This window comes from Callorhinus ursinus, unplaced genomic scaffold, assembly GCF_003265705.2.
Source record: "Callorhinus ursinus isolate GAN/ISIS: 27379988/994484 unplaced genomic scaffold, GSC_fseal_2.0 scaffold76, whole genome shotgun sequence".
NCBI lineage: Eukaryota > Metazoa > Chordata > Mammalia > Carnivora > Otariidae > Callorhinus > Callorhinus ursinus.
In genome coordinates, this window is record NW_027397138.1 from 3,126,862 (window position 1) to 3,142,462 (window position 15,601).

Below are 15,601 nucleotides of genomic sequence, written 5' to 3' on the forward strand. Positions count from 1 at the left end.
TCCCACTTTGCTCAGTGGGCCAGTGGGCTGAGCTCATACAGGAACCCTGTTCAATTCCCATAAGCCAGCTGTGAGGGGAGGGAGGCCACAGAGTGGAATCTGCTGGTCACAGAGACAGCAGTGGGACCCCAGAATTAAAGTTTGAAGGCCTGATTTTATCTAAACCCTTACCAGTTAGGGATGCAAAAGACTCAGTAAAACATCAGCCAAAGTATCTCGGGCAGCTTTGCTGCTGAAAACACTTCTATGCCCAACTATTGGCAACATCCAAGACCTCGTTGCTGCGCACAACTTACTTAGAGGGAGTAGGTAGACACTATCACTTTTCGGTGGGGAGCTCAGGGGGACCTCAAACTCCTGGCTGTCTGGGGAACAAAGTTCAAGCTTTACACTAAAACAGTGACAACAAAACCAGGTCGCGCACCTGACATTCACTTCCTGAACATCCCATGTCTGCTTACCTCTCCTGGACATCACTGACTCACATTCCGGGAAACAGAGTTTATTGGCATTCCCAAACTCCGGTGGTTCGCAAACTCAGATGTGCATAGAACTACCTTGGAGGCTTGTTAAATACAGAGATGTCTGAACTCCCCCCCTTGCAGATTCTGAGATTCCGATTTGTAGATTTGGGTAGTTCCCCCCACCCCGCAAACTTTGACTGAGAAATTCTTCTTGGTAGTAAGTTGAGCAATTTGTGACTATGACTCAGTGATCTACCAGAAGGTTCCTTTGACGTGGGCAGTGAATGATGGAGGCAAGTAGAGAGATTCTCCTTTTCCCTTTAACAACTGAGAGACTCTTCTATAACAAGGTTTCATTTTAATAAGGTCCTCAGGTGATGCAGATGCCTCTCAGAGATTGAGAACCACTATATATATATACATGTTTATATGAAAACAAAAAAAGAACTAGTTTCCTTAGGTTTCAGGGCAGTTCAGAGACAGAGAAAGATATCAGTATATCACCTAGAGATCTTGTTAAAATACAGACTTGGATTCAGTGGGTTTGGGGTGGGATCTAAGATGCTACAGTCTTAACATTTGCAGTGATGCCGATAGGGTTGGCTCCTGGAACATACTTTAAGTAACAAGGGTTTCAAGAGCACAGGCCGGAGGTGGGGGGGTTCCACAAACCTGGATCAAATCCTGGCTTCCCCACTGTACTAACTGTGTGACACTGGGCTAGTTACTTAATCTCTCTGGCCTGTGTTTTTAATCTGTAAAATGGGGTGGGGGAAGGGAAGACTCGGACTGACCCCAGCATATTGTGAGAATTGTCACAGTGCTTAAGCACTTACAAGGTAAGCACTTATCTCAGTACCAAGCACAAGGTAAGGGTCTAATAAATGGTAACACTTACCCATGTACAAATTTACCAAGTTTTCACTTTAAGAGTTAGGCTTCTAGTCTCATGCTGAGCTGACAGAATGGCTATTTCTGGCCTGGTGACTGCTGGCTTGCTGCATTGCTTTACCAAATTATAGCTTAGCTTCAACTAGGTTTTTCCAGTAATGGGCTTAATCTGAGCAGGATAAGGCAGGGAGGACTGAGGACTCCTTATCCAGATTGTGGGTGCTCAGTGGGCTGTTCCCCGCCCACGGGGCCTGGAAATGTAGGGGTCAGAATGGGACGAGGCCGTTTCTTCTCCACAGTGGCTGCTATTTCCAGCTCATGTTTATGAAATATATATAATTTCGAGGCTTTAACAAGAGAGAGCCTTCCCTCTGTGGTTGATTTACAGAGTCATATTTACACTCTTATTACAAGTTAGCATTCTGGGCTCGAACTCCCCTGGGGTTCCCGTGGCTCGTTCTCGGGACAGCCAGAGTTATAACACTGGTCAAACCCGCTGACCATGTCATTCCCAGCTAGCAGACACGGCTTGCTTGCCGCTTCGTGCCAAGGGTTTGATTGGGTTTGGAGGTGGTTAGAGCAGAATCCTGCCTCTTTGAAACAGAATGCCTCTTGCTGGGAATTGCCTGCTTAAAACACTCCAAATGCTCTGGAACAATGAGCTAGGATAGCCACAGTCTGAGAGTGAAGTCTGTCCCCAGGAGAGCCGATGACCAAAACTCCAGCATTCTTCCGTGGTCAAGGGGGTGATTATACTTGAGTAAAGTGTCTGGAATTTTAAAGCAACACACAGCACAGGGTTCAAATGGCAGCAAGATGTTCAGTCAATTAACTTTTGTCACCAGCATTCTCGTTTGCATGGAGTCACACCGGAAGCACCTCACTCCACTTTCTCTAGCCCTATTCCCCTCTTTGAATACTGCCTGCATCCCAGCCTTTGATCTGGGGAAGCAGGACTCTCTCTCTGTGATTAGACACCCCTGCAGCCAGAGGGCATTCTTCAAGGCATGAATATTCTTTCATTAATGACTGAGTCTTATTGTTCTTTTTAAACCATCACTCACAACTAGAATGATTTTTCCTTTCTTTTAAATACTCTTACAATTAGCTGCAGAATTTCACAGATAGGAGTTAAAGGCCAAATTATTGGTTGTTTCTTTCCTTGCTTTTATCCCCCAATTTCGGGCATTCGCAGAGAGGATACAGGGGCCTGGCAAAAATTCCTCTTATATTAACAGATAATGTGGCAAGAAAATGGATTCCCTCTCCTCTTTTTTAGAAGCCGAGGTCTCAGTCCTGATAGCCTGGAGTAGGTAGATACCTTCTCATACATTAGAGGAGGAATTCTGTGCCTTTGATTCCCTAGGGAAGAAAGAGAAACCCAGTTCTTGGATTTCCTGGCAGGTGGTGAGGAGTCCGCTTGCCCTATGTTCAGTACTGCTGTGCATGAGACCCTCAGATTGTCCCATGGGGGTCGCTAAGAACCACTGGGCCTCCTCAACTCAAGAGAAATAGTAGGCTCGAGAAAAGAGAGTTTTATAGGTGGAGATGAGGAAAGATACTTTGTTTTAGGAAAACATGAGCCTCCAGGCACAAAGGAGACATTTGAACTGATGGAAGGCTCTATTGCCTTGGAAGAAAGAGCATCTGTTGTGGAATCCCAGTCCCAAACCCAATCAGAGGGGGAAGTGGGGAGCAGGGGACAAAGAATATGAGAGAGAATGTAACCTGTAGGCCAGGTTGGGCCTCTGGGGAGAGGAAAGCAAGCTCCTGAGGCCATGTGAAAAGTATACAGCAGGTGGGTCCTCAGTGCTGAAATTTGGTTAAACCAAATGAGCTTTAAAAAAAAAAAAAGGAGAGGACAATTGCTGTGCTGACATGAGTCACACTCACCTAATGAACATGCCTGCACTGAATACTTTGCTCACGGATTTCAGGCAATTAAAAAACATTAAAATGCACGCCGAGGAGCAAGATTCCCTGTCTTTTTCCTTAATACGGTGATTATTATTGTTATTATTATTTTAAACATAACCCATCATGGAAGCCCGTAGCTTTGCCAGCAAAAACAATGTCCTGCCATCGTTAAAAGTATGTTACAATTTGTGGCTAGGTACCCAGCATTTGACATGGAGTGGTGTTCTATTTCAACCCAATTTAATTATATGCTCCTTTTATATATCGTGGATGGCTCACACTAGCAGAATTGTTTTGCCTGGTGAAAAACTGGCCATGACTTGTCATAATGGGCTGGTTTATAGAACCACTGAAGTATAGTTACTGCCCATCATTCGGGAATTATGGCACCATAACAACCCTTTATTTACATATACTGCTGAGACAGTAAAAACAGCAAATAGATTTCTTAAATCGAGACGGCAGAAATTTCCCCCCAGGGCAGTTGGCCCTCATTGTGGCAGTAACATATGCAAGTCTAAATAACTTTGGTGTCTGTATTTCAGCAGTGCATCATTTTATGGACAGTTTATAACATTCTAATAATAAAATGGACTCTAAATTTGGAGTTGGGCTTCACGAACATTAGATGGTAATGTGCACAGCAGAATCTCTAAGTGATTTGTGAGGAAGGTTTAAATTTGCTAATCACACTACTGCTGAGAGACTCTGCAAAGGGGCTCAAGTGTGATCAGTGGCTGGGCTGTTGGAAGGCAGCAGGGCCTTCAACTAGCGGAGTGCCTGACCTAGTTTATGTTAGCACAGAGACCGCATCTGGGGGAAGTCAGGGATTCTTTTATTTCCAGACTCCAAGGACTCAGATGATCTTGGCTTTGCCCTCAAACAATAGAAGCTCTCTATTCCCTTCCCCTGCCTTTTTCACCTACCCTGTTTTCTTTTTCTTTCTTCTTTCTTTCTTTCTTTCTTTCTTTCTTTTTCTTTCTTTCTTTCTTTCTTTCTTTCTTTCTTTCTTTCTTTCTTTCTCTCTCTCTCTCTCTTTCTTTCTTTCTTTCTTTCTTTCTTTCTTTCTTTCTTTCTTTCTTTCTTTCTTTCTTTCTCTCTCTCTCTCTTTCCTTCCTTCCTTCCTTCCTTCCTTCCTTCCTTCCTTCCTTCCTTCCTTCCTTCCTTCCTTCTTTCCTTCCTTCTTCATGATATATGCTTGGGGAAAAGATTTATTGGCATAGAGCATCCTGCCCTCATTGACTGTTCATCTGTCCTGAGATTTCATGTAAATTGCCCTCTCTTTATTCCTGACCCTCTACCCCTTTATAGAATTGTCTCTAGGTTTATTCTTAATGCGTACATTTTAAAAGCATGCTGCAAAGCATCTCCACTGTATTTCCATTCCTGGAGTGGTGGGTTCAACTCTCCCCTCCCTTTAGCTTCTAGTGAAGTTACATGATGTGTGACAAAGGATTGTGTGGGGAAGTCATGATTCAGACTGCCACCAATTCTGCGGTGACACACAGGTGGCTCAAGAGGGCAGATACCTAAAAGGGGGTCTTATTTCTCCCCAGGCCTGGAAGAGTGGGGGGGGGGACAGGGGAGGGGGTCGCTGTGACAGCATCTCTGGACTCCTGAGGTCACCGCCCTGCGCCGGTGGCTTGCTGCGAAAAGGACTGGTGAAACTGGACACTCCTCAAGCTCCCGGACCTTCCTACAGGGCAGTAGGAAGCCCGGCCAGCATCTGGGGCGACTACGCCTCCCAGCGAGAGCACTCGAGTGGGTGAGGCTTGTAAAAGCCAGTCCCTCGCAGGTCGATCCAGCCCCTCCGCCTCCCACCCCTGCCTGGCAGGTGCCCAGGCGCAGTGCACTCACCCCCGGAGGGCAGGCCGGCGCAGCTGCCCCCGTGCTGACATGGACTGCGCTCGCAGGCGTCGGGGTAGAGCACGCAGCCCAGCTTCAGCTCGGTCAGGCCCACCACCTCGGCGAAGCTGCTGCGCTTGTTCTGCAGCGGGAGCTCGTTGTTGTTCAGCACCACCGAGTCCAGGCAGCCTTGGAAGCCACTCAGCACTTGCGTGACCCGCGTGTCCGTCAGGCTGCGGATGTTATCCGCCTGCACCAGCGCCCCGAAGTAGATGGTGCTCTCCGTGCTCAGCGTCTGGAAGTAGAGGGGCGCCCGGCGCCGCTCCACGTAGCTGTCGTCCAGGGACAGGCTCGTGAAATTGCGGTTGAGCTCCAGGAAGACCGAGTGCCAGCTCCCATCGTTGACCGCGCGGCCCGAGATGCCCAAGATCCCCGGGCCATTGCCGCAGTCCAGCTGGAACCACAGCTTGCCGTCCACAATCTGTGTGGGGAACCAGCACCGGAGCGCTTTTCAGTATGCATCTGGCAGCATGTGCCCGGACTCCCTGTTCCCACCCTGTGCACTGGAAGCCTCTAGGATGGACGTTTCTTTTGAGCCAGTCCTAAGTCTGGGGTGGTTTGATCTCTCCCCATTATGTGCTATGCAAATGCATGCCTGAAATGTCCCAAATCTTGTAATTAGTAACACCAGCACAGCTGTACAGATCCACAATTATATTTAAGAATGTTCCTATTCTTTGGATCTTCACCCTTTGAAAGGTCACAGCAATATCTTGTTTAGGGGTCTGTTCATTCTCTGCACCCTTCTTCATTATTACTACCACAGGAATGATTTCTGTGAATTCAATATTTATTTACAAATATTTATTGAACATCTACTATGTGCTAAGCAGTGCTCTAGGTGCTATGGAAACCACTGTGAGCAAAAAGTTCTCTCTGACCTCAAGGGGCTTATGTTTTGGCGGGGGTGGAGTGGGGTGGGTGGAGATGGCCATAAATCAGATAAGCATAGAAATACATATGTATTCCACAAGTAAGTCTTGTGAGTGTGCTAAAAGGGAAGAAAGAGGCCAGGTAGAAATAAACTATCTTTTACTTCCAGCTTCACATATAGCTAAGATTTTAAAACCCTTCTATATTAAACACTAGCATAGGGCGCCTGGGTGGCTCAGTTGGTTAAGCGACTGCCTTCGGCTCGGGTCGTGATCCTGGAGTCCCGGGATCGAGTCCCACATCGGGCTTCCTGCTCAGCAGGGAGTCTGCTTCTCCCTCTGACCCTCTTCCCTCTTGTGCTTTCTATCTCTCGTTCTCTCTCTCTCTCAAATAAATAAAATCTTTAAAAAAAATAAAAAAAATAAATAAACACTAGCATATTCCTAAAGTGGTTCTTTAGGACGGCTGCTCATCATTTAGGTTACAATTATCCCACAAAGCGCTCAGGGCTTGGTCATTTGCTTAGAATATAGTTATGTATCTTTAATGACATCTGGGATTTTCTGGGTAACTGTTTCCACCTTGTAGATGCTCCCAGCCCCCCATCTAGGGTCAGCTACAACACAGACCTGTCTGCTTTGATTGCACTGAGCAGTGTCTCCGAGGGGAGGGCATCCAAGTCCGTTCCGGGAGGCTAATGAACCACAGGGGGACATTAAACTCAGAAAGTGTGTGCTGTTGGGTGATGGTGGCTGGCCAGGATCTGTTGGCCAGGGACTGGTCCTCCACAGAGACCCAGGTTCAACTCTTGCTGAGGAGTCGGGCTGGCTTTTGAATCCCCTGGGGTCCACCCTCCTCTGCATTTCTCAGAAACGCAAGGTGGCTGAGGATCCAGGGAATGATGCTGGACCCTGGTCCTGCCAACAAACCGATACTGGGCCATGAGAGGATTGCCAGCCAGCGACTGTGAAACAAAAGGTACTCTGCTGGCCTTTTTGTATGACCCAGCAAAGGGGTCTTGTGCGGGCCGGCATCTGAGTCATGCAAGGGCAGCAGGCCTTCATTTAGGATCTGCTGACATTGGTAGTCCTGTACCAGAACCTGGGAAGAGAACACAAACTCTGGAGAGTGGGAAGGGGAAGGGAAGGGAAGGCAGACCTTCTAGATCTCTAAGAACGAAGGAGGTATACATGCCAAATGAATTCACAGACACAGGCAGACCCACTCTTTCCAACATGCGTTTGCTTTAGGACAGCCTGATAGGGATTTTTCACAGAATCACTCATTCTCACGAATGATGTATTTCTCTCCCTATGCTTCAGTATGTTCCACAGACAACTAATTCCTAGGGACTCTCATTTCTGCCTCTGTGGATTCTCTAGCACCTTCTCTTCCTGCATATAAAGTTATGCCATGGGAGCACGCATACATGGAAGGCCGGGGGCTGTGTGAACCAGGCAGAACCCTGGGAACATACGAAAGAGGACTTTAACTCGGGCTTTGTTGTGTCCCACCCAGGCGACCTGGAGAGAACAGGCTGACCTCTCTGGGCTTGGGACCCCTTACGTGGCGAGCAGAGATCGTGGCTATGGCTCATTTTCCAAGGAGCCTGGGTCCACTGCAGAATGGTTAGCTACCCTGTACGCAGTATGTACATACTCCCACTCTGAAATCCAAGTGTATACATGTAAAGAGACCGGAGGCAAATATTTATGTTTTTCTCAGAGAGCTTTCTTATATGATCTATGCTATTGCCTTGGTCAGTTTCTTGGTTCCACAAAATGGACTGAATGGATATTGTAAATCATACCAGCAGACTTGTTCAGGAACAACTCCTGGGTAATATCCATATTTTTATTTCAATGTAAGTAATAAAATGATCAAATGCGACTTTGGGGACTTCCTTCCTCCGACACAGTCCATCTGCTATTATGCTCCGTGGCTACAAAGCGGTGTCCCCAGACTAGCAAGGAAGATCTGGCGGTGAGGGTGCAACTCATTGAAGGTTTTATAAAAGGATGCAGTCAATTAATAGATTCCTCGGTCCATTCCCCTCTCCAGCCCCATTCCCTACCTCTTGGGCTAATAACCAAGTTGCAAATTCATCTGGGAGAACCGATGTAGCTCTAAGGTACTCAGGTACATTGAAGTTCCATAACTAAGGGACATAAAATGATCCCACAGTAACAGCGAGTACAGTTCAGTTTGCTTTCCTGTTGAGAAAAGTAAAAGCAGCAACCTGCCGAATAAGTAGGAAGCCTGGTGCCTTTGGAAAACAAAAGTGATTTATGTCCTCAAAATTCTAGGAGTTTGGAATGATGAGCCTTGTTTAGGTGACACACCAGAGTGCTGATGTCAGAGGCAACTTTGCAAAAGTTAATCTCTTCCTATGTCACAAGCATATTATGCTGAGGAGAGAAGAGAATAGTTTCATGTCTGAGTCTGTTCACACTGGAAACTCATGTTCTGATCATATTTAGTTTTTCTCTGTCTCCAAAATAGGGTAGACCCAGTTTGAAAGGATCTCTCTTAAGAGGACAATGCTTTCTCAAGTCAGAGGGCAAACTGTTTTAATAGAAATTCAGCTGTGCATCAAACTGTAAAAAAAGAAAGAAAAAAAGTCTGCAGCAATGATCTGAAATTATATGCTGGGTTGGGGGAGGCAGGTAGGCAATGTGTTCAATGAAATGCATAATTCTGAGAGCAGGGCTCTAACATCACGAGGTATTTAAGTCCTCAGTTTTGTCTTAAATCAGCGATGGGCTTTAACCCGGTCTTGAGTGGCTTGGAAGACAAGATATCAGAGCTGTAAGAAGTCATCTTGTAGGAAAGTAGGATTTTGAGTGAAAAAGTAGAAATGATGGCACAAAGTCTTACTGCTTCAGATCCTTGGTGTGTGGCTCTAGCAAATGCACTAATGCCCCAAAACTTGTAAGAGGGTTATGAACTATTCTTTGTAAAGGAACTTTTTGAAAACCTGTTTTCAAGGCTGCCATCAGTGGTTATCTGGCTCAAAAAATATGCCTTAAGGGCGCCTGGCTGGCTCAGTTGGTTAAGTGTCTGCCTTCGGCTCAGGTTATGATCTCAAGGTCTTGGGATCGAGCCCTGCCTCTTTGGGGTCCCTGCTCAGTGGGGAATCTGCTTCTCCCTCTCCCTCTGCCCCTACCCTTACTCGTGTTCTCTTGCTCTCTCAAATAAGCAAATAAAATCTTTTAAAAAATTTTATTTTGTTAGTCACCATATAGTACATCATTAGTTTTTGATATAGTGTTTCATGATTCATTGTAAATAAAATCTTAAAAAAGATACCTTATCATATGGTTTCACTCATACGTGGAACATAAGGAATTGCATGGAGGACCGCAGGGGAAGGGAGGGAAAACTGAATGGGAAGAAATCGGAGATGGAGACAAACCATGCGAGACTCTGGACCCTGGGAAACAAACAGGATTACAGAAGGAAGGGGGGGGGGGGGGATGGGTAACCGGGTGATGGGTATTAAGGAGGGCCCGTGTGGTGATGAGCACTGGGTGTTATATGCAACTAATGAATTGTTGTACATCAAAAACTAATGATGTACTATATGCTGGCTAATTGAACATAAAAAAAAAAAAACCTTATATAAATAAATAAATAAATGATCATCCCAGCCCTCTAAAACTCTTCTTTTGATAACACCTGTAGTACCCCTGACCTGCTTGCCCTGGTTAGAGGGCCAGATCCACTACTGTCTAGTTACGTTTGGGCAAGCCCATCCATTCTCTCTGAACCTGTTTCCTCACAAGCAAAAAAGGATGCACTCCTGTCTGGGCACAGGAGAGTATAAGAATACATGCATGTATTTTGTAAAGTACTTTGTAAACTCTTAGGGAGCTTATTATTATCATCCTGCAATTATTATCAGTTAACTCACTTCCCAGTGGTACTCTTACACAGATCCTTGAAACTCTGGAATCCTGTGGGGGCTTCCTTGTTGCTTTTCTATGTCGGAAAGATCTGGCTACTCCAAGTGGGCTGTTTTATAAACCAAATGAGCTTTCCCTGACCATCTTCTTTTTATCCCTGGGGTTTTAAGTTAGCTGTGCCTGAGAATCATCGAAATGAAGCCATGTGTCATCTATAACTTCCCCACAACATGAAATCATAACATTTCTAGATTAACAAGCAAGAACTTCTCGTGCTTTCACCATAATATTGGACCCGAAATACGGATAGAGGGAAAACGTTATAAATCTCTCCTGGTGATCTGACAGGTTTCTTTTACAGGTTTGAGAAGAGCCAGAGAACCTATCCCACCGTTTTTATTCTTGTTTTGGCTGCCTGAAAATTCAGAGTCATGGTTTGTGTTCAACTGATACAGCAACCCTTGGTCTAGATTTTTTAATGATGATATTCTTCTTGTCCCCACTTCATTGGTTGGGTCTTAACCTTCTATTTTCATCTTAGTGGTATCCTGATCTTACTGCATTTTGGTGTTTATGGTAAGCCTAGAATCTCTTCTGGAAGAAGACAGGGCGTCAGTGGTCAACAGAAGAACGAGCGCCTTCGCTGCTGCTAAGAAAGAGTGGTACTCCTTGTCCATGAGCATTTTCAATCCTTGAGGTCCCAAGCAATTCTTCAACTGTCTTCAAGGGGTGCCCTTCACCCCTATTGATTTTCTCAATACTTTTTAGAGAACGTGCTCTAACTGGGAAAATCTAAACAACCAGGAGGTGCAACTTAAACAAAGCATTTCAGTCTAGTCGTTGAACCTGAGTACAAGGCACATACTGTACCTAAAGCCAATGAAAAATCTTGCATGAGGCTGGAAATGTTAAGCAAACAGATTCAAATCCCCTAAGTGGATATTCCTGGCGACTGTAGGAGAATATCTGCTATAGTTCAGTACAGCTGTGTCCTGCTTTAGGCAAACTCAACATATGAAAAGCAAACGTACCAAACAGACAGACTGGGGGTGATTATTCACATCACAAAGGGATTAATGGAAGGGTTCCTTCAAATAGTGACCATCCACCGTTTATTAGAATTCCATTTACAGAGATTCAATTTACACAACTTTCAGAAACACGCTTGTTTCGTGAAATACAATATACCTTAGGAGCCAGAGCTGCCTAAAAGGTTTAATTATTCTTTCCCATCCCCAGGGACCTGCACGTTTTAGACCTTTGCCAGGAAAGTGTCAAATGACAAGCTCCGGTTTTAGGATCTGGCCATTCAGGCCCAAGAGTTTTGTTCTCTCTCAGATTTAATGCTAAAGAAGAGATTTGCTAGTAGAAAGTGCCTCATAAGGAAGGTCTGCAAACCAGCGGTCCTGTTAGACCTTGAAGGAGGAGAGGAAGGTCAGTGACATTTCAGCTGAGCCCCGGGAGCTGGCAGCTCGGAAGGGCCAGAGCCCTTCCCCAGCGAGTATACAAAACCCCACCTCTCAGGGCTATTTAGAAAGAAGCCACCCAAGGCAGGTGGCTTCAGGGGCCAGGAGGTTAGAAAGACAGCACTTAGGTCTTTGCCTGTGTCTTCTTCTACCACGAATATCTAACTTGAATTCAGTTTGCTAAAACTGTGCCTCCAGAACTTCTCCTGTTTTCTTTCCCAGAGCTGAAATGATTCTCTGAGTTGAATGAGTGGAGGTAGCAGGCGAGTCCCCACGAAAGTTTTAAACCCCAATTGCCTGCTCGCTCCCTCTGGCCACCAGTGGTGCCTGGCAATTCCAGAAGCAGGTGAGTAAAAGTCTGTGTGATAGAAGCCATGGGCATTTAATGTCCTACATCCTTTTCTCCCTCTGGATGAAAGCCTGGGGCACCTCATCAACTTGGATGTGACCTATCAAATAATCAAAGGACAGAAGCTCTAAAGGCCCACCATGATCCCCATTAAGCCCAGTGATGTAACCCTAGGAAGGAAAAAACTGCCAGCTATTTCCACTTGCATGGGCACTTCCTAGGGGTCAGACTGCGTCTGCCTCTGAACGCACTTACAATGGGCTGGTACAGGAACCTTGCGGGAATGGGAGAACAGCCTCAGATTAAACATCTCCCTCCTTGTCCTCCTGTGCTGGAAGGCTTCCTTGGGTCGACAGATGCCCAGAATGTGACTTTGGATGAAATGATGATAGCAGCAAGACTGAGAGCTGGGGGAGAGCGTGCAGAACAGCAGAATGTAGCCAGAGAGACTGGAATGCAGGTCCTGGCCTGGGCGCTTGTGAGCTGGCCCACCCCGGGTAATGAACTTGACCTTTCTGAATCTCTGTTCTCTCCTTGATCAGATGGTGCTAATCGTATATAGTAAATGTATCATATTAACTTTATAAGAGAAAACAAATGAGGTGCATAAAGCTGTTAGTATTCGTGTTGTCGTTGGTTTCACGAAGGCGCCAGGAGCTCTGAGCCGCATACAAATGCTAGACTTGCTCTCCAGGAGATCCGGCTGCTTCGGAGCCTTTCTGAGGCTGGCAGTGATTGCACAAGTGGGCGACTAGGGGCCATGACAGGACATATGGAGTCTCCTCTACCCTAGATCTCCAACTTCCTCCCCGAGTAAGAACAGGAGTCACCTTCAGGGGTCAGTGGGGCTAGGCCCGCGTGGGAGAACAGGACACAGCCAATCTTTTTAAGGGACCACCCCTGCCGTGGAATTGATTAGGAAGTGCATCCTAATGAACTGTTGCATGATTACAGCTCCAAGGAGGGCAGCCCTTGAACCCACTCTAGAGAGAGATGCCCCAATATCCGAAGAGCCAATTCTGAAGCCGAATGTATAAAAGGAAATGGGGTGTTGGCACACCTCCCAGTAGTGCGGCTGCCCGTCTTTGCCCTCAAGCCAGTTTCTGGTCTTCTGAACTTAAAAGACAAAAAAGATTTCAGGCCCCAATCTGAGAGCCAAAATATTAACATGAGAACTGACTGCAGGAAAAGATAACCCATTTTAATTACCTTCAGAATTATGCAGGGATTTGCTCTGGTGTACATTATAATCCCGTTGCTTTGCAGGGTTCGCAGACGCAGAGCTAGCCGGAAGTCCTCTTCTTTGCTATTTTCAGACAGCCGGTATTTGATGTAACTGTTTCCAGCAAAGCTGAGAGAAGTGTGCCCTGAAAAGACCATTAGGAGAAGACAGATATACTGGGAACATCCAGAAATGGTCAGGGACACATGACATCACCCAACAACCCACCAAGCCAGTTGATGAAAGACCATGGGAAGTTAATGAAGGCATTGAGGAGAAGCCGCTTTTGATTAAAAACGGGTTCTCTCCACTTCAGGCCACACTCTAATTCCGAAGTGAAAAAAATATTAATTCATCAGATACCAAAAAATCTCAGTGGTCTCATGCCAGGGGAAACTTGGTAAATTCTATAACCTGAATTTTCTTAGAGTCTCAACGCCCACTTTCTAAAATGAGCACTGTTAACGGATATGCCCTTCCTGCCCACCACCAGTCACTTAGACACTTAAACACTTGCCACTCCATGAAACAAAGAAGAGAGAAAGCCATTTGCAAAGAGTAGCCACCTTCCCCGAGTATCTTAATGCCAAATAGCCAACTGATGTCATTTGCACTAATGTTGAAAGAAGTAAGTTCATGTCTTGCTCATGTGTTGTCGCAATTCTACTTTTTGACCATGAATTTCAAGGCTTGCTTTTCCAGCATCCATAGTCCTACCTACATCGCCCCATTTTGAGTTCACTGTCTTTTGTACTAACTCCAACTTTATGTTCTAACGAGCAAAATGATGCTGAAAAGCTGTCTTGCTGGGGCAACAGGTGGCAAGTGTGAAAATACAACCAGTGGATGAAACTCATGGACAATCACAAGTTTTCTACATAGAAAAGAGAAGGAAGATGGGTGGAAAGTGACATCTGAAGTCAGGAGACTTGTTGGCTTTGTTGTCACCCCTACAGACCCACCTGCTGTATGCACAGGGTGTGTGTAGGGGTAGGGCCAGCCTAAGTATCTTTCAACTCTAAGCCCTAGATGACTGCAAAGGCAAGTATGCCAGGGATTTCTTCACTTCATGGGCAGCTCTGTTCTTAAAATCACCTATGAGAGAGCTTTGGCTTCCATGTTCGAGAACAGTGCTGCTGAATTTCTAGAACCCAAGGCTTAGCAAAGTGCCTTGCATATAGCAGACCTCATTGTTTTGTGTTCTCCCTATAATTGCTGTTATAATCACCACTTCATAAATATTTCTTGGATTCCAAGAAGGGTATCAGTGTACCTGTATTTTAAATACATCCTCTACCAAAAAGAGAGGTCTATTGGTACCCAAAATGAATACTTCTTCTAGAGTTTAGATGTGATAGGGAATATGTGAATCATATTCTGCAGTTGAGGGAGATCAGAAACAGGATCATTTGGATCAATATAACATAAACAGGTTTCTTTCTCTTTTTTTTCCCTTTAGGACACAGAGGTGAGACATGTAGCACGTATATATCTCCAGCGGAGAGTCTGCTCACTTGGTGCTCTAGGCTTGGGTTTACCCTATGGAAGGTCAACTGGACTGGCTCAGCTGTACCTTCTGGTGAGCTCTGTTTTGTGGCTCTGGGTTGTGCAGCCCTCTGACCATCAAAGGCCATGCCACGGATACTCTTGACTCCTCTGCCTAACCAATGGCCTTCTATTTTCCATTTTACACTCTTAACATCCATGAGACACCATTGAAAACACATGTTGTGGTCTTCCTGTTATATAAGGAGTCCACGGTCATTATGGGTTTCCTGAGCACAGGCTGAAGCTGTAATGAATCCCAAGCACATGTGAGGGCAGATGTTAGCTGTGGTCCCTCCTGAAGGTAAATGTGGCATGCAGACAGAAATGCCTTTCGGAAGAGCTAGGGCAGAGTCATTTACCCAAGGGCAAGTGCTTCAGGAATATGAATTTAGACCCACATAATTCCACTCCCCTCTGCACCTGAGCACTCTCCGAGCTTCCCTGGTGGACACTGGCAGAGGTAGGGTCTCCTGCTGGCTTCATAACCGACACACTGCATGTCCCCTGGACATGGCTTCTCCATGCAAGGATCGTTTGACCCTGGGCACAGTCCTCCTGTGACAAAAGGGAACACACATGATCAGTATGCAGAGAATCACCTTACATTCTAGGGGACACTGAAATAGTTCCAGAGCAGGGCTCTACAGGCTCTGGGCTGAGAGACAAAAGGGCCACCCAGAAGCAGGAGCACCCGAATGGGCTTTACCTGGTGTGAGTGCCCATCAAATGTCCCTGCATCGGCCAAAAGCTCACCGCCAGCCTGAAGTAGTTTGGCTTCAAAGCATAAACAGAGCTCTTCGTTTTAGGTTCAGATATGCTAAGGTTGTAACTGGACCAGTATTAGCTGAAAGAAGATCACACTGCACAGGCTCTGGTCGTATTTACTGGAGTGGGTTCTGCACATGAATGCCTACATGAATGCATTGCTGGAGTTTCCATTTGTCTTACACCCTTTTTCTTTCCTGCCCTGAAAAACTTCGGGGGTAGACTTCGGAAGATGTTAGCTGTTGTTTTTCAGAGGGGAAAGAAAAAGACGTTTCTAAAGAAAAGTATGACGAATT

General features: G+C 45.9%; 1 protein-coding gene across 1 annotated transcript in view; it reads right to left on the reverse strand.

The window, feature by feature from the left end:
* FAT3 (FAT atypical cadherin 3) overlaps window positions 1–15,601 on the reverse strand; it is a 643,793-nt gene that overhangs the window by 23,800 nt on the left and 604,392 nt on the right. The window contains exons 23-25 of the mRNA XM_073887135.1: window positions 14,961–15,095; window positions 12,980–13,137; window positions 5,130–5,598 (exon numbers count right to left, since the gene is read on the reverse strand). Coding sequence (XP_073743236.1) covers window positions 5,130–5,598; window positions 12,980–13,137; window positions 14,961–15,095 — 762 coding nt within the window. The remainder of the gene's footprint in view (window positions 1–5,129; window positions 5,599–12,979; window positions 13,138–14,960; window positions 15,096–15,601) is intronic.